At 38.9% G+C, this 22,179-nt stretch overlaps 1 protein-coding gene across 1 annotated transcript; it reads right to left on the bottom strand.

Annotated features, from left to right (window-relative positions):
* Nucleotides 1-5,954: 5,954 nt before the first annotated feature.
* ZC3H15 (zinc finger CCCH-type containing 15) lies at nt 5,955-19,589 on the bottom strand. The gene is made up of 10 exons (XM_074911243.1): nt 19,332-19,589; nt 16,912-17,013; nt 14,326-14,437; nt 12,470-12,622; nt 11,292-11,383; nt 10,064-10,246; nt 9,192-9,338; nt 8,923-9,027; nt 8,559-8,682; nt 5,955-7,888 (listed from the first exon to the last, which is right to left on the bottom strand). The coding sequence occupies exons 1-10, from the start codon at nt 19,407-19,409 to the stop codon at nt 7,695-7,697; spliced, it is 1,290 nt and encodes a 429-aa protein (XP_074767344.1). The 5' UTR covers nt 19,410-19,589; the 3' UTR covers nt 5,955-7,694.
* Between the last annotated feature and the right edge of the window lie 2,590 nt (nt 19,590-22,179).

Genomic DNA, 22,179 nt, shown 5'->3' with positions numbered 1-22,179 from the left:
AGAAGACAGGGCTCACTTTCTAGTAGATTTCCATTTATGGAGAATTTCCAGAAGACAAGAAGCATTTTCTAGTTCTCACATTCTTGCCTGTTTCTGGTTACACAGAAATACCGGCGATCACTGCTTCCTGTTACAGTGATATTGCCATTCCTGTCTTTAGCGCGAACAATCTTCTACTTACTAAAAGTGTGACTGTTTGTTATGTACAACTTACTTTCTATTCCCTAGTTTTTGAGAAATTTTCACTGATTTTTTCTATGATTCTTTTCATCATGCATTTTCAGAGTAATCCAACAAAGCTCAGTCTCAAAGAGCAGTCATCTTTGCTTTTTAATTCACTATTCCAGAAACATCATGCCATATCTTGCCTTGAAGCATCTGTCCTCTAGTGCTCCCGTATTACGGTCACACTTCTATGTTCCTGCTAAAGGATTTGGAACAAAACCAAGTTTAAAACGTACCAAGAATTCACTGGTTAGCAATAGGAAAAAAAAAAATTCTTCAGACTGCTCTATGCTTAGTAATGAGTTCAGATTTTAAACATGTTGAAGGATTATACAGCAAAATAATAATAGGATGCAGAGCAAGTAGGATTGAAAGGCAATGGAGTAGTCAGGCCCCTTTTCTACCTGATGCTCTGAATGTTCTTGTACACTCAAATATGAAAGCACTATAGGATTGGAATAAAACAAGTTGACATGGGAAAAGATATTTCCCTCCCCCTCTCTCTCAAAAAGGGTTTAAAGTGTTTGAGCCCAGGCATCCTGGGCCTTGGTAAATCACCTCAGTCATCAGCTCTAACCTCTTGACTTCTGAGGACACGTTACCATCTTATAGAATGCCCCAAACGTCCTCCCTCTTCCCCACGCAAAAATCCCCTTTCTACCAAAACAAAGCCCAACTCACCCTCACTTTGACAGCTGTTATATTGTGATCCTCTGTATCCAAGGAATACTGTCCTGTCTGGCATTAATATTAAATCAAAGCACATTGTTATCTAGAAACCATTACACTGGTGACTGTGTTTTTGCTGGCTTAAAGACATAAATGTTTATGTCAAGGAATAAAGCTAAAGAAAATGGATCAATACAGAATCAGGTCTTAACCATTCTAACAGAGGCTTTGGCCAAGGGGTGTTGTTTGGTGTGGGTTTGTTTTGTTTTAAAAATGTTTATTGTTTGCTTCTAAAACATTAGCCTGCAACTGCTAAGGAGGTTGTGTTCCAATAGACTGCCACTTGCATGCTGCTGGAGAAGGAACTTTTTTTTTGCATCTATCAAAAAGAAGTCTGCCAGTTAATGCTGACAATAGTTATCAGGGAGAGAACTTGCAGACACTTCCGCATATTGAATAAAGAGCACATTTAAAAGCCTTTTCCTTTTTGCTAGAAGATTCCTCATTCCACTTCTCCCACCTCGCCACACATACAAAGAATAGGCAATTATTTATGTATAGCAACTATTCTGAAGAACTGTAACTTCTATTTCTGTGTGGAACACAAAATCTAGAATTACTATTTATAGAACACAGACTTTTTGTATTGACAAGAAAAAGACCAAAGAGCCTGTGGTATAAGGCTGATACTACTGACAAAGTGTAGTTCTGACACCTACTAGGTTCTTATTCGAGGAAAAAGTTCACAAAGGTGAGACAAAAGCAGTTAAACTCCTCTTGATCCCTTATAGTTTATCCTCTCTTATTTTGACTCTAGTTTGACAGACATTTGAAGAAATAAGATCTTTGCTATGGCCTTTTTGACCAACTTTCCTAATGCTTCTCTCCATTTTATAAACAACCCCCTAGAGCATTGAGAGCCGCATTAGGAGAGCACACTGCAGGCAATAGGGTGCTTTGCTCTGTGCTTGGGAGGGAACCCAAAGGGGGAAGGCAGCCAGCTGCTTCCACGACGGATTAGAGAGATCAGTCAGAGGAGCCTCCCTTAGATAATGTTTATACTTGGAAGATAGAGAAGACAACAGAAGAAAGTGATGAAGAGTGAAGATCAAAGGTTTCTTGACTAGAAACTTTGCTGTTATCTGATTTCAAGGAGGCATTAAGTTGCAGCTATAGTTTTCAAAGTGGAGGTCAATTAATCTTTTTTTTTAGTCTACTGTTCCCAAACCATGACAACTAAACCGCTTGTTGTGTCAGACATTATGAAGATTGGGAGAAAACACTGACTGAGAGCTTGCAACGGATTCGCTTTACTGCGGAGACTGAATTACCATGCTGTCTTCCATCTTTACAGGCAGTGTTCAGAGCACTGGACTGACAGCCTCAGTGTCAGAAAGTAAACCAAGGAATAAAACAGGAATGAAGATGAAACATTAACAGGACAAAAGGTCTCCTAGAATAGCAAGCCTGTTAAAATTTATGAGAGGCCTGAGAATTGTAAGGTTTTAGCTGACTTCCTACAACTACAAAAGATGCACTACACCCATATTACATGCTGACAAGACAGTTTCATTCCAACACAGGTCCAAGGATGCAGCAGCATCCACAGAACATGCTTCCCTAATGGCTGACTGTACAGAGAATATTGTTTTGCCTCGTGAACCTTCTACAATAATTTGCACCTTGCTGCCCTCTCAGGAATGCTTCTACTTCTTTCCATGCATTTTTTTTCTTCAAGGAAAGCTGTGATGCTTTCTTTTCCATTGTATCTTGCTTTAATTTAGGAGCCCATCTCATTTTTGAAGTCCAGTTGGGTATACTTTGGGAACATCTCTTCAGTTTTAAGCCAGACTTGCTCAAATTTGTGTCCAAATGTATTACAACACCTCCACAACCATTTTCAATCACAAATGTAAAATAAAGAGATTACTCCAAGGTCTCTTTCACTAAACACAAATGAAATGCTGCTATTTTATGATAGGAAGAACGGATTATTTTTGCCATTCATTTCAATACTGTGCTATGAAGGAGCCTATTGTGGCCACATATTAGGGCTGTAACATCATAAATGAATAAAACATCTCATCCTTATTCCTAATACCAGCAACAGCCACTCTCTGTAAAAAGACAGAGCATCCATTGAAGGGAAAGAACTAAAAGAAACAAAGCCAAGGTCACATCTAAACCTCTAATACTATCATAAGGGGCAAAAGGGTGATTTGCAGATATCACTGTAAAAGCACTTAGGGTGATCACAGCTACATAAAATACACCCTGGGAACAAAAACTATTTGCTTCATTAAGCATTTTGCTGATTAAGGCCCATTCATAGCAAAGAATCAAGCACCTTGAGAAAGCTTCTAATTGTGCAAAATAATGTTCCTAGCACTAAAATACATCAAGAGATTGTGTTCTTAAGAACTGGAATACATCAACTCCTTTTTTATATCCACTTTCTCTGCCTGGCATCAAGTCAAAGCAAAGGAAGACAGAGTATCACTTCCTCCAAGTACTTTTCCTTAGAGATCTAATATTACAAGCTAGGAGTCATGTTCAAAACAAGACGTAGTGGAGCTGTGGAACTGTTGGGTTTCCAAAAGACACTAAAAATGTATAGGGATTCAAGGGAGAAACAGGGAATGTACTTGGAAGAGAAAGCCATCACTGGCTACATCTAGTAGAGGAAATGTTGTAGACAAAGATTTGTTGGAAGTTACATCTGACAAGCGCTCCTGGGAAGTACAGGATCTTGTCCTTTTCTTACCTATTTCTTCCCCATGTGTCTGGTTTTTAGAGTGTGATCAATTTTCTCTTGATCTGATGTCAGCAACTGCTGTTAGCTTTTTCTGCGGTTCCTCTGGTCTTCCCAGATCTCATTTTTCCAATTCTCTTCCTATTTTTATTGATGTTATTTGGGGGTTATTTCTCCTGAGATACTTCAGGTGAATATATATGAGAAATATTTGCATATGAGAGCATTCTCTCAAGTTTGGACTGTAACAATTTCACTGCGAGGGATAAAGATCTAACCTTGTAAGATTTTTAGTTTAGTCATTTAATCACTCCACAGTTTCAGTAAGTTATGAAAAAGCAGCATATGGAGCAAGAATAACAAACACCATTTATGTAACCTCCAAGTATGGTATTTTAAAGATACATAAGCTTACAAAGTATTTAAGTCTGTGTTGCTTATTACATTCAGGTAATTTTTAAAAAGGGGCATAAACATTGCAAGATAACTAGAAATCAGCATTCAGAATGTCCAAGACTACTTTTTTGATGCTTGTTATTCCATATATCTGACTAAAGAACTGTCAAGGAAAATATTCATAAAAATATACTAATTTGTATGTGTAAGTTCTTCCTATACAATCTATTTGCTAAACAAACACAATCTATTATGACAGTACTGAATTGCCAAGAAAAGTACCAGAGCTTTGCCCAAAGTTTATCAATAGTAAAGCCTCCCCTTGATAAAAAGCAGTTGGGGAGTGCTGTCCATTAAGAAATGGCAACCTTTCTGTTACAAATAAGTAGATAGTGTAATAGTTAAGGTCAGTCTTCACATTTAATTTTCCTCCCATTTTTTTCCAGGCCTTCATCGACAGCATTTATAATAAAACAAGTAGGGAGCTCTGAGTAACAAAGCAGTGGCAAGCATAAAATTCAAATTGCACAGGTCTCAAAAAAAAAAAATCCTACGGGAATTTAAAGCTAGCCAGTTTAAGCAGTTCAGGCAGTTTATGCATGTGATGGAAATGGGATTTTAACAAACAATCAAAATTTAAAGCCAACCAGTGCTCTACGCCCACAATAGCAAACACCAGGAAGGAAAGTCATAGGTTTCCTGCAGCATTTTTTAAAATTGGTTTTGTCTAAACAGGTGTCCAGTAACAAAGGTGCTGTGAAGACAGAGTGCTACACTAGCATATTTCCTGAAAATGTTAAAAGCCATGGCTACATTACACTTCTCACACATTACTCATTTATGAGAAAAACAAGATGATGCAATCCATGGTGAAGGCTGCAAGCTTTAGGAATGAAGTTTCTTGCAGAGGCATTTCTTCCCTGGCTCATAACCCTTTACAGCCTGACCTTAACCTAGTAAGTGCCTCGGACCGAGCCTTCCTGCTCCTTTAACAGTGAAATACTTGTATTTTTGACCCATAGAAACTGGATGGATGGTCACTGAAGTGAAGACACTGCTGGCACTTTTCCACAAGTGACTCATCCACTTCGTATCACACTAATTTCCGGAAACTTGCATCAGTAGGAACAACTCACTAGTAAGTCACATTCAGGTGGACTTCATTCTATCACAGTGCTCATTATTCCAAAATATTAATAAACCATGTACTGTAAGGCCTTTTCATTCATTTTTAATTGAGCATATATTGACTGAATCTCCCCATCAGCTCTAAATTTAGGCTTCTGTAACTCACAAGATTAAGAACTTGTACTAGGTGTTACTCAAGACTATCTTCAAGCAGAAGGAACAAGTAGCAGTATACTGCTACTAATCCTCCAAAGTATGCCTGAATGCTACACTAACAAAGTCTTCTTTAAAACCAGCCACCCTGCTTTCATGGTTAGAAACGTAGACAAACCAAGCCAAGAGGCCAGAAAAAGTTCAGTCAGGAGAACTACTAGAATACGTTGAGAAGAAAGGGTGAAACCCAAAAAGGGATAGCAAACTATTGTTTCCTGGCCATGTGAAGTAACCTGTCGATAACTACTACCTATGAAAATAAGTTTTTCTTCAACTAACTTAGAGATACTCAGCGTATTTAAATACTATGCAACACGACTGTCATAACGTTTAAATGACACATGCACAAATGAGTTATGCACCACAACTAAGCGCTTTAGACCCAAAAGACTGCACACGCACTCCCTCTCCGCCCCTCTTGGTGTTTTATTGGTTGAAATCGGTATGATTTACCCAGTCAATCCTCCACTGTGAAATGCAAATAATCAACTGTGGCAAAGATTTAACCTATTTAGATCAGTGAAACAGATGATTATTACATACAATGTAACAGCCTCTAACACACAAAATATAGAAAGCCATTTTCATCCTTGATAATGATTATATTACTTTTATTCCCATTTAAAATATACAACTTTGAAAAATTATGCATCATACATTCAAATATGAATTGCATTCTTAAGTGTCCTGATTTCCAGGTATCCTATTGCTAGCCAGTATAATACAATAATCTGTCAACAATGTTTATTTATGGCCAGGGGAGAAAAAACTCCATAAATAAATATTTATATCTGATACTGCAGTTTTTCCTTAAACACTTACATTAGAAGTCAATTTCAGTAGGCCTCTTTCTCCCAAACACTGCTTCTTGTTCCTATAGGAGAAAACAAATTCCACAAAGATCCCGCAAAGGGCAAAAAATGTCTAAGTTTGCTATTTTAGAAATAGCATTCAAGGTACAAGAGTCAATTTAGCAGTGTCAGAAACAACCATTAAAGCAGTATTACCACCCAAAAGCAGTTTGAGAATGCTCACTAACCATCCCACGAATCTTAAAGGTCTTTAAGTAGTAATTTAAAAGCTTTAGAAAAAATCGATACAAATGGTATCGTTAGTACAGCAATACTGTTGCAGATACTATTAGTAGTATGACAAGGGGGCATAACCTACAGCCCCCTTGAAAAAGCACCACTATTGAGAAGTCTTTACGGCAGGGAGTCAGTGAATTTTCAAAGGACACGTTGACTTCATTTCAGCCTGACAGTAAGTGCCCCCTGCAGGGTACAACACTGCTCCGCTCTGAGGCAACTTACTACTGAGTAACTTTGTGTTATTTATAGAACACCAAAGATACGACAGGCATTTTTTAGACCACAACATCCCTGCTCTGCCAAGCTGGAAATCTTCACTAACAGACAAAACACAGTGGGGAAAGAATGAGACTCAAATAGCAATGAGTATTAAATCAGTTAATGAATGGGTTGGGGCTACAAACAGTAAGGGGAAAAAAAGCCAGCTGAATTTTACACTGCATGAAGTGTAGAAAAAAAAATTGTAATTGCCGTTAGCCCTAATTTAATTGAAGCCAACATCGTCACTTCTGTATCAGGGCTGGAGAGAAAAATATTTATCACTGTATTAGAAAATGAAGTTACTAACAGTTTGGTATGATATCCTCACTTAACAGAGAAAAATCAACACAGGTATTTTAAAGTTGATAGTTTTTATTTACAGTTTTGTTGGCAAAAGGCGGTGGGAAACTTTAAAACATTTTAAACAGAGGGCACTATATTGTATTGTATGATGTATCAGTTCACAATCTTCAGTATCCAGCTGATCAAATAAAGCTAATCACCACTTAAGGAAGCATAATCTGCATCAGCTCCATTAGAGTATACCACCTAAAGCCACTTCAGGCAGTTTCTAAATCAACACAATCACTAATAAAAATGCAGTTCTGGTGAAGAATGTATACTCCGATTTTTATACTGTACCTGGTATCAAATTGCCCACTTATACTTGCATAATGGCAAAGCAGTTACACTTCCTACTTTTAGTTGAAAGTCATAATCTCATTTTCTGCAAATTCAGTTGTCGGGTAATTCTGAACTACTCTGAATATTTTACTGCGAGCATAGTCAAGATTGAAGTAAACCAGATTGAAGGAAAACATTCCTGGTATATGATGTGCCCATCAGAATCAGCTGGGTAACCATAAACATTCTGTTTAAGAAATCTATTCAAAAAGGAGAAAAAACATAGTCAGTTTTCACTTTGTCACAGATTTAACTCCTCACTTGAGGTTTTTAATTCATTCTTCTAAATCAAGAGTATTTAGTTCTTCTTCTAGTTCATCCAAGTCCTCTCCAGTAAAAAGATTTTCATCAACTGGAACTGCATCAATTACTCCATTTTCCAACTCCCCATCTCCATCATTATCTTCCTCTAAATCGTTTTGCTCACTGCTGTTTATATCACCACCAGAAGCTTCACTTAATTTATTATCTGAAAATAAAAATAATTCTTACACATTTCAGTGTCACAAGTTTCTTAATCACTAATTCACAATCCTACTAAACAGGCATTAAAGTTTTAAAACTATAAAGAAATTACTTTATTTGAAATTTATGCTGGCATACGCTGGTTGAATTGCATGTACCTGGATCAATATGCAGGTTGGGATCATCAATTATTAAAACAGGTTGAAAAAAAATAAACTCCTAACTCCTCAAACTTCTATTTTCATAACTGGGTCAAACTTAATGAGCTGCTCCTACTCAATGTCTCCACTTAAAAGACTCAGCGTATGCATTCCAGAAGCACCGCAAGATCAAGACTTTCCTCTAAGAAATTTCAAGTCAACTTAAGCTAGCTAGAAAATATGAAGAAAAGTTTAGATTTTTGTTTATACAATTTATTCAACCATTTACTAAATCTGAAAAAAAAAAAGGAACTGCTAAGACAAACATTAATTATTTACTTGAGAACAGATGCATAGCATTTCCTACAAGCTTTTTCTTGAGTAACTAGACGTATCATTGACAGTAATTTCACTCCCCCGCCCTTTTCAAACAAGTACTTCTTTTCAGCAGATCAATAATTCATTTCTATCAACCTTTTGGGAAGCTCCTAACAATTCAATCCCCTATTAGTGATGCCTAAATAATGAACTTACCATCTTTTTCTACTGTGTACGTGCTGAATCGCTCAGGACTAGCCACAGTAATACCAGTCTCATCTACAGCCTTTGGGACATACAGGTTCAAATCCACATCATTTATGCACACAGGGTCTTCCATCTGAAAAATAAAACAAGATGCTCTACATGAGTTACTTTTCTATAGAAATTCTCATTTCTGCAGGATTTCTACAGATTTTTTTCATCTTCCTGTTGACACCAACATTTTGATAAAATATACTCTGTAGTGGTGTTTAATGAAGAACCAAGCTTATTAATTGCATTGTAAGAGCTATCAAATTAAATGTTTTCAAAGTTAAATGTAACTTGAACTACTATTTGAATTAATACTGTTCTTTACCTCATCATCTTCTCCTGTTCCTTGAATATAATGGGTGTCATCTGCTTCTTCATCATCTGCATCAACCAACTCTGGTCGGAACTCAAATACTTCACGTCCACTAATCTAGTCACAGAAAAAGAAATCTTAATTTATCACTTCATAAAATTTATACTGCTGTAAAAAAAGAAAAAAAAAAGAAAAAGCGAAGCAATTCCAGGCCAGCTATGTTATTACAGAAACTTATTTACTCTTTCTTCTTACATTAAGAATTGGACTGTAGAACATACCACCAATGCTTTGCCAGCTTTAAAATCTGCTTTCCTCCTCTCCATGTCTTGTTCAGCCTTATCAATTTTTTCTTGTCTTTTTCTTCTCTTCCATGCAATAAAACACTCTAGAGTAATTTTGGTAACATTTGGTCCTAAGGCAGCACGCTGTCAAGTAAAGAGATTGATTAATGTTAGGAATTGTTTCCAAAGGCTATAACAAATTAGAGATTTAATTAGTCTTCTCTTGAAACTAATTGAAAACATTTCTTTCCAATTCCTTCTTCACTCTCACCACTGCTTAACATACACCACCAACTTGAAATTTGACTAAACGCACAATTTTCCAGTTAGTGAGATGAGTCAACATGAAAGTTAACATGAAAAGTGGAAGAGGAAAGAAACCAACAATAGCAGCTCAGGTTCTCCTCAATTTGACACTGTCAGGCAATAGTGACAGAAATAAGCAGAGCAGCAAGGTAGTGCCTTCAGAAGGCACTGCTCTCTTAGTGTTGCTTCCTCACTACAGTTGTGCGAGAACTAAGGAGGCAGTAAGCTAGGGATGAGAAGGGTCCATAGAAACAGTTGTAATAGAAGAAACATAGCAGTAAGAAATAGAAGCTTCCTAAGAAAGGATTAGCAACACCTGCACTAAGTATGCAGCTATAGTTTAGTCTATTCACTAGGTTATAGTTTCTGAACAAAAGTATGAATAAAATATATTTATAAATATATATAATTATAAAATAAAATATAGAAAATATCCTTCATCCTAGCTCATACAGCTATAAAAACATTTTATACTTGTTAATTATTACTTCGGAACATTACAACTGTCTCTTCAGAGTAACAAAAACAAACATCACCAAAAGGTACCTGTCTGACAACTTTACCTCTTTTTCTATTAGATCTTCTAAAGAAATTTCATCTTGCTTCTCCTCCTTCTTTTTGTCTTTTTTTAATACAAAACCTGGAGGGAGAGCATGGCGATACATGCAGTTGTCTCCTCCACCCGGACAGACCCAAAACCATCCATATTTGTTGTTTTCAATAGCATCAAGGAAGTACTTGCAGACCTGTATAAAACAAGGGTTGTTAGCACTGTGTTGTCTTTTCATCCCCAGCAATTTACACTACATGTATAGCTACTACATGTCAGAAGTATTCAAAGCCAGTTGTGCTCAAAACTGAACAAACATGTGAAAAGCATCGCTACTAATCAAGTAGACAAAAGAAGTACAACTAATTATCTAAAACACATGTAGTCAGTAGATTTTTACCCTTAATATACTGCCAATTTAAAAAGACAGAATGACTCATAAGACTGGCAACTTTGTACTACTGTGAACCCAGAAGCACATGCAAAAGCATGCTGAAAATCTGTCTCTTCCTGCTCACCAACATCAGGGTCATTTTAATCAAAATAAAATGACTGCCTCAGATGTTAAACCTTCCAGCTCATGATCCTGAGGTAAAGATACCATTCTGGAACTTCTAACAAGCAAATCATAGTTCACAGCCATAAAAAAGTTTAACCTTTTCATGTTTAGGCAGTATCAATAGAATATTTAGGTTTTTGGTATTAAAACCAAAGAGAAACAGTTCTTAAGAATGAAAGAGAAATTAAGATATTATACCATTTAGTGCACAAACTAAAGAATATTTTTGAAGTAGAGGTCAGGAACTAAAAAATGACTCAATCAGTAAATTTCAGCTTATAGAAGAGTATCTAAACTTACATGCTTATGCATCACCCAGTACATAAATAAGCCGATATATATGGCAGTTGCTGGAGTGAGATGACAGACCTAACTAACCACAATACTTGAATCTTCTAAGCAGATAGGATGCATTAAATACATCGCTGATTCCTTTGGCATTTCTATTTTGAAAGCACTTCATCTACGTCCATCTGTATTTTACATGAGAAAAGACCTTATGACTCAGAGAGCTTTGGGGTGAGTTTGTTTTTTTAAAATACGTTACTAGAAATACTATCAGCCCAACTGTATACTCAGAATATTGTTATAATAGTCCCTTCAAAATATTTCAATAAACATATCTGATACCAGTCTGCAGTTAATTTTCTCTACTACAGCTCAATAAAAAGAAAAGACATACTATTTGAGTTTTGGGTTTTTTCTTTTCCGCCTCACCATGCTTCTTGTTCACCACTTCTTCCAGCTTCTTCTCATCCCAATTATCCATTGTATCTATAAAAAGACAACAGATGGTTTCACAAAAATTCCAAATACTAAACAATGCTGTCAAGCTGCTTTTCTCCCTAACAGTTTTAATATGCAATTCTTACATTTTAGCTTATAGAATGGAAAATAAATTCAGGCTTCTATAATAGTTTTCAAATTCTCCTATGCTATTCACAAGACAACTTCTTCAAAAGCCTTAGAAAATTAGATTTTGACATGCATAAAGTGTGTTTCAGTTAAATAAAAGTGTCATTCTATCTGTACATTACTGAACATGAACAAGGGAAAAAGGAAGATGACCGAATAAGAGACATTTGGAGGCTAATGTCCAGAAATGTAAATAACAGCTTGAGGATCAAAAGAGACAATATCAAGTTTTCTGTGTTAAAAGTTAAAAGAAGGTGCCATCAAAAAAAGCAAGATCACCAATGGTAACAGTAGCAGCGAAACTCTGGGATCCTATCACATCATTTAGGATGACACAGGCTAAAATTCAAATGAAGAGTGAGACATGATGAATTTTTGAAAAAAACAACAACAAAAAAAATTTTGACTATTAAAATCTCTAGCCCCTGATAAGTACAAGTAAAATCCAGAGTACATAGCCAACAAACAACTGGGGGAAAGGAGATAGTCACAGAAAACATTCCAATGTATCCTGAATTCTAGAAGTGTGCACATTTGGGCAAACACTAATAATATTCTGGAAGTCAGCTATAGTTGCTTATCACACTTCCTCTTTTTGCACTTCTTTTTTATAGAACCTGGAAACTAACAACCATAAGACATACCAAACACTGTACAACTTGTTAGTTGTATGTACAATAAGTTACACATCAGAATTTTAAAAACTACCATCCAGTGTCACTAGATCATACTTTTTCTAAACAAAGTCTGAAGAATACTTGTGAGCACACTTTTCAAAGCAAGTTTCACTGTTGTTCATAATTTCGATCATAGTGGTATGGGTTGTTTTTGTCATTGATCAGGCTCTTCAGGATCATGATCACAACACATGATGACGCTTAACCTTAAAACCCCATTTTTTTAGATTCAGAACAGTTTAGTAAGCATTTTATAGATGTATTATACCTTTTTCCAGGTCTTCATCTCTTGCATCAATGTAGACACTTCGTTTCTCACACTTCCTTTCCAAAGACAAATCATGAGAAAACTTGCACTTGTCCCCTTTAGTGCATTGTCCTTGTTTGAAGAAAGCACAAACTACAGATTTGGGGTCAGCACCTGAGTAGACAAAATTTTTATATTTTAATATTATTTTTTGGCAAAAGAAGTTGTGAGAACAAGGTCTAGGATCATACAATCTTTAGGGTCTGTAGAGAAAACATGTTTTTAAAAATGAAAGTTATTTAATGTGAAGTTCAAGTAAATACTCCATGTCCTGAACACATCATATTTACTTTGTATAGCAGGATATTTGTATTCACTATCAAAGCTGGCACTTGACACAAAGAAATATGGATAGTAGTGCCCAAGTGAATTATTCATTCATATAATAAAATACATATGAAATAATCACTCTGTGCAACTTCTTCAGTATACAATAAGTTATTTTTGCCTCCAATACACAGTAAAATATCTTCTGGCTGTTGGCCTTTCCTTGTCAACAACATACTAGAATAAATTATAATAATCTAACCTGCACTCAGACCACTTACTTTCTCTCATAATAGAAGACAGCTGCTCGCAGCCCCCAAAATAAGCAACTGTTGTTATAATATGAACTATTCAATCAATCTAACTACAGTTTATGTGAATATTGTCCCACTAAAAGAATAATTTGACTGTTAGGAGGTGAGAAAAAGAAAGCAAGCAAGTAGAAATGTATTTACTGGACACGACTAAATCAGAAATGCTTTACTTGTAATATCCTTTAAGTGCTCATGTAAGACTTTAAGCTCAAGTTTTTCACTTGCTGATTTTACATTTGGTGCAAGTCACCAGTGACTTAAGATTTTAACAGGTGTTGCTGTACATACTTATCTAAAAATCTAGTTTTTAAACACTGAGAAGATCCCTAAAAGAACTTCTGGTAATATTATCAACAAGGAGAACTATCTCAATAGAGAACCAGAGCTTTAATTAAGACAGTATTAGTCTTCCAAAGTCAAGTGCTCCTCTATTTGGAGAAAGCTTGACACTGCACATCATAAACAGAAAATTGGCCTTTGTTGGTACTTAAGTGCCACAATGAGGAAATATCAGGTTTGCTTTAAAAACATATATGGAAATCACACTTTAGTCAAAAATTATTGTGCATAATTTCCTTAGTTCCAGAAGATTAACAAAGCAGAGCTGAAAACATCTGGTTCATTCTGAAAAGTATGCTTTTTTTGTTTTCTCCCACATGGCAGTCAACTGTAGAGTTTCCTAAAAGCATCAAACACTCCTGAACTTACATTTCATCACAGAATCTAGTTTATTCAATAACTGAGCTCAAGTAAGACCACATTTCCAAAATCAAGTCCCTCTGTTATGTGTGAAGTGGGACAAAAGTAACTGGAAAAATTTTACTGTTTTAAATCGTATCCAAGTTTTCTGTGAAGACAATAGTTATCACATTCCTTGTAATACCTGGATATTTACATTTCCCTGGGGAGCTAGGCTGCCTTAAATACCACCACACACACAAAAACATCACGCCACTCATCCAGAGACATCTAATTAATGAACCTGAATACAGCAAATTATCTACAGCCACTCTGATGATACCAAAGTAGCTTTTGATATTCTAATGATCTAGTAACCCTAGATGACTTCCTAAAACAAAGTCAAATCACTAACAAATTACTTTGTACACTAGATAGAAAAGGAATCAAACATACCTGCTTTATAAAAAAATGAACTAGCATTTTTAAAAGGTTGTTTTACCTGAAGTAGATATAAGAATAAGAGAACAAGAATGGAGAGAATTTAATTACTCATACCTTTGCTAATTTTCTGTGCAGCAACCACAGGCTTGAAGAGTTCATTTAATTCTTGTAATTCTTTTTTCTTATCTTCTTTCTTTAATTTCTTCTCGCTTTCTGTTTGAGCAGCCTATAATGACCCCAAATTTGAAGTTATTAGTATAAAATTAGAATGACATCACTCACATCACATCGACTGTACATTAAAATAGCAAATCATTCTAAGTTAGCTTACAAAGGAAGAAGGGCAAGAACCTGTGATTCCCGAATTTCTCAGAATTCCTGCCCTTGCATGCATAGCCAGTGCCATCTAGTGGTACTGACCTTTCCAACAGAAGAGATTTTCAAATGCATTTTGTCAGAGATGTGAGATGCTGGTTGGTACCATTAGAGTACACAGTTACCTCTATTCCACCTTTCCAGGCTAGGAAATCAAGTGAAAGATATTGAGACCAGGAGAGGAAAAGTTAGGCGCTCTTTTGTGATACTTTAACAGTGCAACTGTTCAATGCAGCTGCTTCAAGATGTGTACAAAAAGCCCATCTTTAGTCCCCTACGTGCTGCTTTGCTCTTTCTCTTCATGTATACCAGTGGCAATTCCAGGAAATCTGTCTGTAGAAGTTGGGAACTGCTTTTAGAACACCATTTGTCTGAATTTATATCAATTCAACATATCAACGTTTCACAGATAACCAGTGGCTTATAAGACAAGAACATTTACTTCATAGGTACTAGGGGCCAAGGACTGAAAAATAAGCTCACCTAGGAAAGGCAAAATTTGTGTGTAAGAAAAAACCTGACTCTGCCATACTCTTTTTGGATAAGGCAGAAAAGACCCATATCCATACCAGAGTGGCAGAGAGGGATGAAGACTGATGAAAGAGGACACAGCAAAAACATTAGAGTACTTCACTCTTACCCTTAAGGGAAGCGAAGTGAGACTAAGGCCACTTTACAAATATGTGGGGTACTTTATCAGTAAAATACAGTGTAATATTAAAAAATGAGCTTTGTTCTGGTGAATTTGACAAAAACACACCAAATTGTTTTAAAAGGGAATTAGTTTGGTCAGTTTTCGTACTATAAATTCATAAACCCTGTTTTATAACAAGCAGACCCCCATATGCCAACTACAAAAAGCAGTACTTTAAGAATGCTTTTGTTTTACCCTAGGGTTCTAAAAGCATGAAGATAAAGCTGGCATTTAAAATAAATAAATAAACAAATAAACAACCAAAAAAACCCCCCCAAACACACAACAAAACCTTAACAGCATTTACATTTGTATTTCAGGACAGAAGAAAAATGCTTTAAAGAATTGTGTCCTTCTCAGGGACAACCCTAAGTGAAAACTATTTTACAAGTTAAGAGAGGTATAATCATGTCTAAAAATTATATTTACTTTTTTATGATTTACTTCATCATACAAAAGAAGAGCAGAGTAGTAGACAGTGGCTCTGACATCCATCAGTCAATAGCTACAAGCATTTGAGAAACAAATTATTTTAGGTTGGCTAATTTACATATTGGTATTCCTACACATGCTACAGATTCAGGGATTTCATATAGAAATTTCAGAACTGTCTGCGTAACGCCAACGTTTTTTGAGGCGACATCAAGTAGTCCTTTCCACTATAAGAAATTATTAGATCTGATGAACCAAATATCAACTTTACCTTTCAAGTTGTACTTGTCATTTGTTGCTTAATCTTTATGTTATGTAAGGAATTTGACATAAGTGATGGCATCATGAATTTAGCTGACACAAATGTAATTATTCTACATGCTTATTCACAGAACAGGAAGCTGTGTAAATACTTAACAACTAGCTTCCCTAGCACTATACGAATAAGAAACCCGGCTCACTTTCAAGATAATAATATTTTCATGAAATCTGTGCTTTCTGATTCAGTATAATCTAAACATTGTACCTCAGCCACATCCCATTTTACTTCATCATACAAAAGAGCAACATAGTAGTAGACAGTGGTTCAAAATTTCAGTTTCTTTGATCAGTTCACCAAATAGATGCAGACTTGTCTTATTTGTTTCCACTTCAAATTATAATAAATACTTCCAGAAGCAGAACAACAAGCACATATGGGTTTTTACTTTTTTTAATCTTCCCCCAATTACAGTTTCAGTATTAGTAATAACTATTGTTTTTTCTAAGTGTTCACTGTTTCTTAGATTAGGTGGGAATTAAACAGAAAAAAATGAAAGTATGTACAACTGTACTTTGCTGATAGCCAGTTTCTATAATTTAATTTCAGGTATACCTTAAAATTCATTATGTCACTATTAGAATACTATGTAAACAAAAAAACCCCGCCCTTGTTAGTTGAGTTTTGGGGGGGTTGTTGTGTTTTAATTTTATTTTTTAAACCTGCAAAACCCCATACTCTGTACTACCTTTACATAGGTACATACTTCTCAGATAGACAACTTTTGAAAGAAGACTGTTAGTTAAAACTGTGCTAGTTACAATACATTAGGCAAGTAACATCTCAAATTTTTCCTACTTGAGCATTATATGATGATCTATTTCATACTGAAAGATGACTTGCCTATACAGTGGGAAAACAGTGCAGAATAAATGCTTACCTGACGTGGATTTTGCTGACCAAATTTAACCTGGTGAGTCACAGCCTTGATAAATTTCTGTTGTTTTGCACCTTTTTTATTCTTTAGACCAAATGTTTTGTCCTATATCAAGAGATAAATACAGCCACATTAACTGAAACAAGTTGAAGTTGTTATAAAAAAAAACCAAACTGACCAACCAACCAAACAAAAAAGACGTGCGCTCCTCTCAGGTTTTCAGTTCAACTATTTCCTCTAGCAACACAAGCAATCCAAGAAACAGTACCGACAACATTTAGAGCCCTCACATCACCTTTACAATTTGCTTTTCAAAAGAACCAACTATATGCTGCTTTTGTAAGAGTTACTGCTTTCATCACCAGACCTACTTGAGTCCAAGTATTAGTGTGAATATATACACAGTGTTTGGTGACTACCCTAGTAACATCTGAGGACATGAAGACTGCATAGCCATAAATACTGCCTTTATCCACTCGGCTACCTAAAAATCACCTTATCACTTTTATCTTCAAGTATTCATACATAAATGTTATATATTTGTTATGCAGATTACTATTGCCACACGTAACATATTACTTCCTATTTTCAAGTATTTTAAGCTTTTCATTTTCTAACTGTACTAATTCGAAGATAAGCCTTTCCCCTATATCAAGTCCATACAGGTGCCTGTACTTCCTAAACTCCACTGCAAGAAGTTTCCATTTACTGCCTGAACCAAACCTTTCTCTGCATCTCCAGTTTTATTGTAAGAGACAGGTTTCTATACCAAACCTCCTAAAAATTTCAGAGAAAAAAAAAAAAAAAGACAGCTCACAGTCACACAAGTATCTGAAGCAGAAGTTATTTTTTGTAACAGATATCTACATTAAAAACCTATCCATGACTTACACTTGATAGCAACATTTTTTTCCTTCCAGAAACAAGTAGCATGTTCATCCAGTGTTAATACCTCTGTTCAAACACGCTTTTGGAAACCCTAACAATCCAAAAATATATTATAAAAGAATTATAGAACAAACTGTTCAAATTTCCACTCACCTTGTTTTCATTTACAATGTATCCTCACCAACAGCAGCTAGTCCTCTGTTACATTATGCTAACTTAAAAAGTCTGTAATGTATCAAAATAACTAGTTGAGAAAGAATAGATCATTCACACACTTGGATTTCCATGGCAAATGCCACATGGAATGTGTAATCCTTGTGTATTTCAATTATGTAATAAAATATTTTTAATAATCAATGCAAGTTTTTCCCCTTTCAGCTGCATTTTTTTGGAAATAAAAAGCAGAACGTTTCTATGTCGCTGGATATAGCAACATCAGAAATACTGAAGTCAACAGAGAGCAAGAACAACTACTCTAACCTAACACTCCCAGAGAACACTGAAATAATATTCTGCAGTGCTAGATTTAAAAGAACACTGGCATTACACTTATGTTCTGCTTAAACAGCTGAGCAACTACTAGCTTTCGTGCTAACGGATGCAGGCAAACATTTAATTTTCTATTACTGCTTTCTTTTTGTACTCTCAACTTTTTTGTGTGTGTGTGTAGCATAAGAGTTGTGTAATTATCCTAATAACTAACACACACCTCTAGCAGCTTTTTAAAAAATCTGGTTTTATCATGGAATCGAGCATCAGAAGTTCGATTAGAGTATAAGATATTACCGATTATTCTTCAAATTAGTTTACATTTAACTTCTATGCAAGACTTACTAAACTGTTATTCCAGGAAATGCCTCTTATGGCCACACAGGTCAAACTGTATCAAGGAAACCCAAAACAAACCACACGTGTGTTTTAAACTGAGTGAGAAATGCAAACCTACACTTCAGAGAGCTGGACTCGGATACAAACACACATAGGACATAGAGGTAAGAGAAGTGAAAGGCGAGAAAGAAAAAAAAAACGAAAAACACTCTTGTCAGATCACCTTCAGTCCAAAGACAGCTCTGGCCTGAAAACGTCCAGGCTGCAAACCCAAACCCCAGGCCCAGAAGTGCAGCAGCCACCAGCACAACTTAAAGGGCGACGACAGTCAGTGACTTGACAGATGTGGGCAGCGCCGCGGCCAGGATGAGAACCAGCATCCCCCGGCGCGGTGCTGCTGGGCTGCGACACCCATCGACTCCGCGGGCCAAGTTGTTGGCTTTACGACCATCTCCTTGGCCGCTTCGGCTAAGAGCCGGCCTGCGGGCCCCGACGGCGGGCTCTCGGGGAGGGCGGCTGCCGCCAGGAACCGCGTCCCTGCTCCCGCAGCCAGGCGGCCGGCCGAGAGCTGTCCGCGTCGCAGGGGCAGCGGCAGGAAGCGGCAGGCCCCAGCGGGGCAGGGAAAAGGCAGGGCCGCGGCGCGGGAGCGGCCCGCCCGGTGCCGGCCGCGGCCCCCTGGGCCCGGCGCAGCCCTGCTCGCCTCTCACCTCAATGATCTTCTCCTTCTTCTTCTGGTCCGCCTTCTTGCTGCCCCCCGCCGGCTGCTGCTGCTTCTTGGGGGGCATGGCGGGGAGGGCGGAGCGGCCGCGGCTCTCGCTCAGGGGCTCTCAGGGCCGCGGGGGGGGAGGGCGGAGCGGAGCGGGGGGGAGTGGGACGGGACGGGACGGGACGGCGCCACCGCCGGGGAGGTGCAACCCAGACCGCTCGCACCACCGGCGGCCGCGGAGCACGCTGGGAAGGCAGCGCGGGACGCGCCGCGCGCCGGAAGCTGGGCAGCGCGCGAGGGCCCGGCCACCTCCCGGCAGGCAGCGCGCGGCGGGGCGACGGCCGGGCGCTCCGCGTGACGTCACGACGGGGCGGGGCCCGCCCCGGCTGCCCCGCCCCGCCCCGCCCCGCCCCGCCCCGCCCCGCGGCGGGAGGCCGGGCCGCCGTCTGCGGCGTCGGTGGCCGCGTGTGTCCGCAGGGCGCCGTCCCGCCGGGGCTTCGCTGGGCATGGGGAAGGGGCCGTGGGCAGTAACGGGCGGGCCCCCCGCGCCTTCTGCTCGGTCACGCCTGGCCGGCCGGGGCGATGGCGGCTCCCCGGCCGAATCCCTGCCCAGCACGGGGAACGCCGCCTTCTGGGGGTCAGGGAGCGGTTCCCCAGTGGGAACAGTGCCCGGTTCCCCTCACGAGCGATGACTGGATGGAGACGCTCTTCCTGCCACCGCCTTCAGTGACAGCAACCTGTCGGTGAGCAGCCTCTTGGACTTGTTGCCGTGAAGAGTCTGGACCCGACTTAACACCGCCAGGCCCTCAGGGAATCACAGAATCGTCTAGGCTGGAAAGACCTTGAAGATCCAGTCCAACCGCTAACTTCACACTGACAGTTCCCAACTCCACCAGATCCCTCAGCGCTATGTTGACCCAACTCTTAAACACCTCCAGGGATGGGGACTCCACCACCTCCCTGGGCAGCCCATTCCAATGCCTGACAACCCCTTCTGTAAAGAAATGCTTCCTAATATCCAGTCTAAACCTTCCCTGGCACAACTTGAGGCCATTCCCTCTTGTCCTGTCACTTGTTACTTGGTTCAAGAGACTCATGCCCAGCTCTCTGCACCCTCCTTTCAGGGAGCTGTAGAGGGCGATGAGGTCTCCCCTCAGCCTCCTCTTCTCCAGACTAAACCCCCCCAGTTCCCTCAGCCGCTCCCCGTACGACCTGTGCTCCAGACCCTGCACCAGCTCCGTTGCCCTTCTCTGGACACGCTCGAGTCACTCAATGTCCTTTTTGGAGTGAGGGGCCCAAAACTGAACCCAGTCATCGAGGTGCGGCCTCACCAGTGCCGAGTACAGGGGTGAGATCACTTCCCTGTCCCTGCTGGCCACGCTAGTGCTGACACAAGCCAGGATGCCATTGCCCTTCTTGGCCACCTGGGCACACTGCTGGCTCCTGTTCAGCCGGCTGTCAATCAACCCCCCCAGGTCCCTCTCTGACTGGCAGCAATCAGGAAAGCAGCAAGAAGCATGACTGCCTAAATGGATGCAGAATGACAGTTGGGTACACATTTGTGTTGCCTGCAGAAGTGCAAGGGAAGGCTCAGGACAAGGGTTGTCCTTAGGGAACCAGGCCCTCTCATCAGTGCCACGGCACAGCCCTTGGAAGGCCTGAGGGGAGCAGCCTGCCAGTGGATTTCAGAGCAACTAGATGTGGTCACCCACCTTGTCTTCAGTGAGTGCCCTAGTGCTGAATCACTGTTGGCCCACACGAGATGTGCATTTTCACTAAAGACTGCCTCCAAAACACAACCCCAGTGCTGAACTCTGATTTTGTGTTGGGTGCATGGAGACATGCTCACTAAGGATCAACAGGAGAGACTCTGGCATTGCAGGGAGCTCAATTGTTTGAACATTAGCTACCTACTGCCCAGGGGAACTCTGCAAATAAACCATCCCTTGCAAATAAGCAGTTTTTCTCTGTGCAGAAGGTATGCTGTACTTTATGAGAAGTGGACCAGGTTTCAATGTATGAAACAATGTTAGTCTGCCAGAGGGAAGATAAGCTTTCCATTTATCCTCTTCATTTTCTTTCACAGAGCCAAGGCTGAGTTTGGGTTCTACCAAGAATGGCACAAATCTGTCTGTAGAAACAGTGAAACGATCCCAAATTATCTCCAAATGCCTAAGCAGGATCATGGTCTGGTACATAAATCCCATGAAATTTCTTACACTTGACATGCACTGCTGCTTTCTTATGCCACAAATGCCATTTTTACTTCACTTTCGTGAGACGGGCTTTCACGGCTCTTCCAACATATGGAGGAGTTTCTGCAATAGAAAGAAATGCAAAACTTCAGTACTATGTTCACTGTTTCTGAGTCGTACCTGTTTCATCTAGAATGACTACAAAAAATACTTGGTGAAAAAGTGGAATGTATAGGGGGACATACATTACACAGATTTGCCAACTTTTGATTTCTGAAAAATGTTCCAATATCAAAATATTCATTGCTGGTAACAGATTTTTAAGGTCTGTGTTTCACCAGTATAGCACAAATTTCCTTTCTCATTTTGACTAAGTCTTGCTATGATGTAATTTCATACTTTGTACAGTAATTAAAGACTTCTGTTCCTCACCAGGTTGAGGTTTCTGGTACAAAGAAAACAGGCTGTTTTAATCAAACAGCAAGCTGTTCTTACAAGACACTAAGCACTCACGGATCTGCAACACAAAAGATTCAAATAGTTCAATAAAATGCCTTAACTTTTAATAAAATGTCTTAATTTTCAATAAATAACTGTACCAGCCATTTGTTACACATGTCCATACTTGTATGCTTGAAAAGGATGGAATATTTT

The sequence above is a fragment of the Athene noctua genome, chromosome 7 (assembly GCF_965140245.1).
Source record: "Athene noctua chromosome 7, bAthNoc1.hap1.1, whole genome shotgun sequence".
In the NCBI taxonomy this organism is placed as follows: domain Eukaryota; kingdom Metazoa; phylum Chordata; class Aves; order Strigiformes; family Strigidae; genus Athene; species Athene noctua.
Note: the sequence above shows the minus strand (reverse complement) of the source record. Positions and strands in the feature narration are given on the sequence as shown.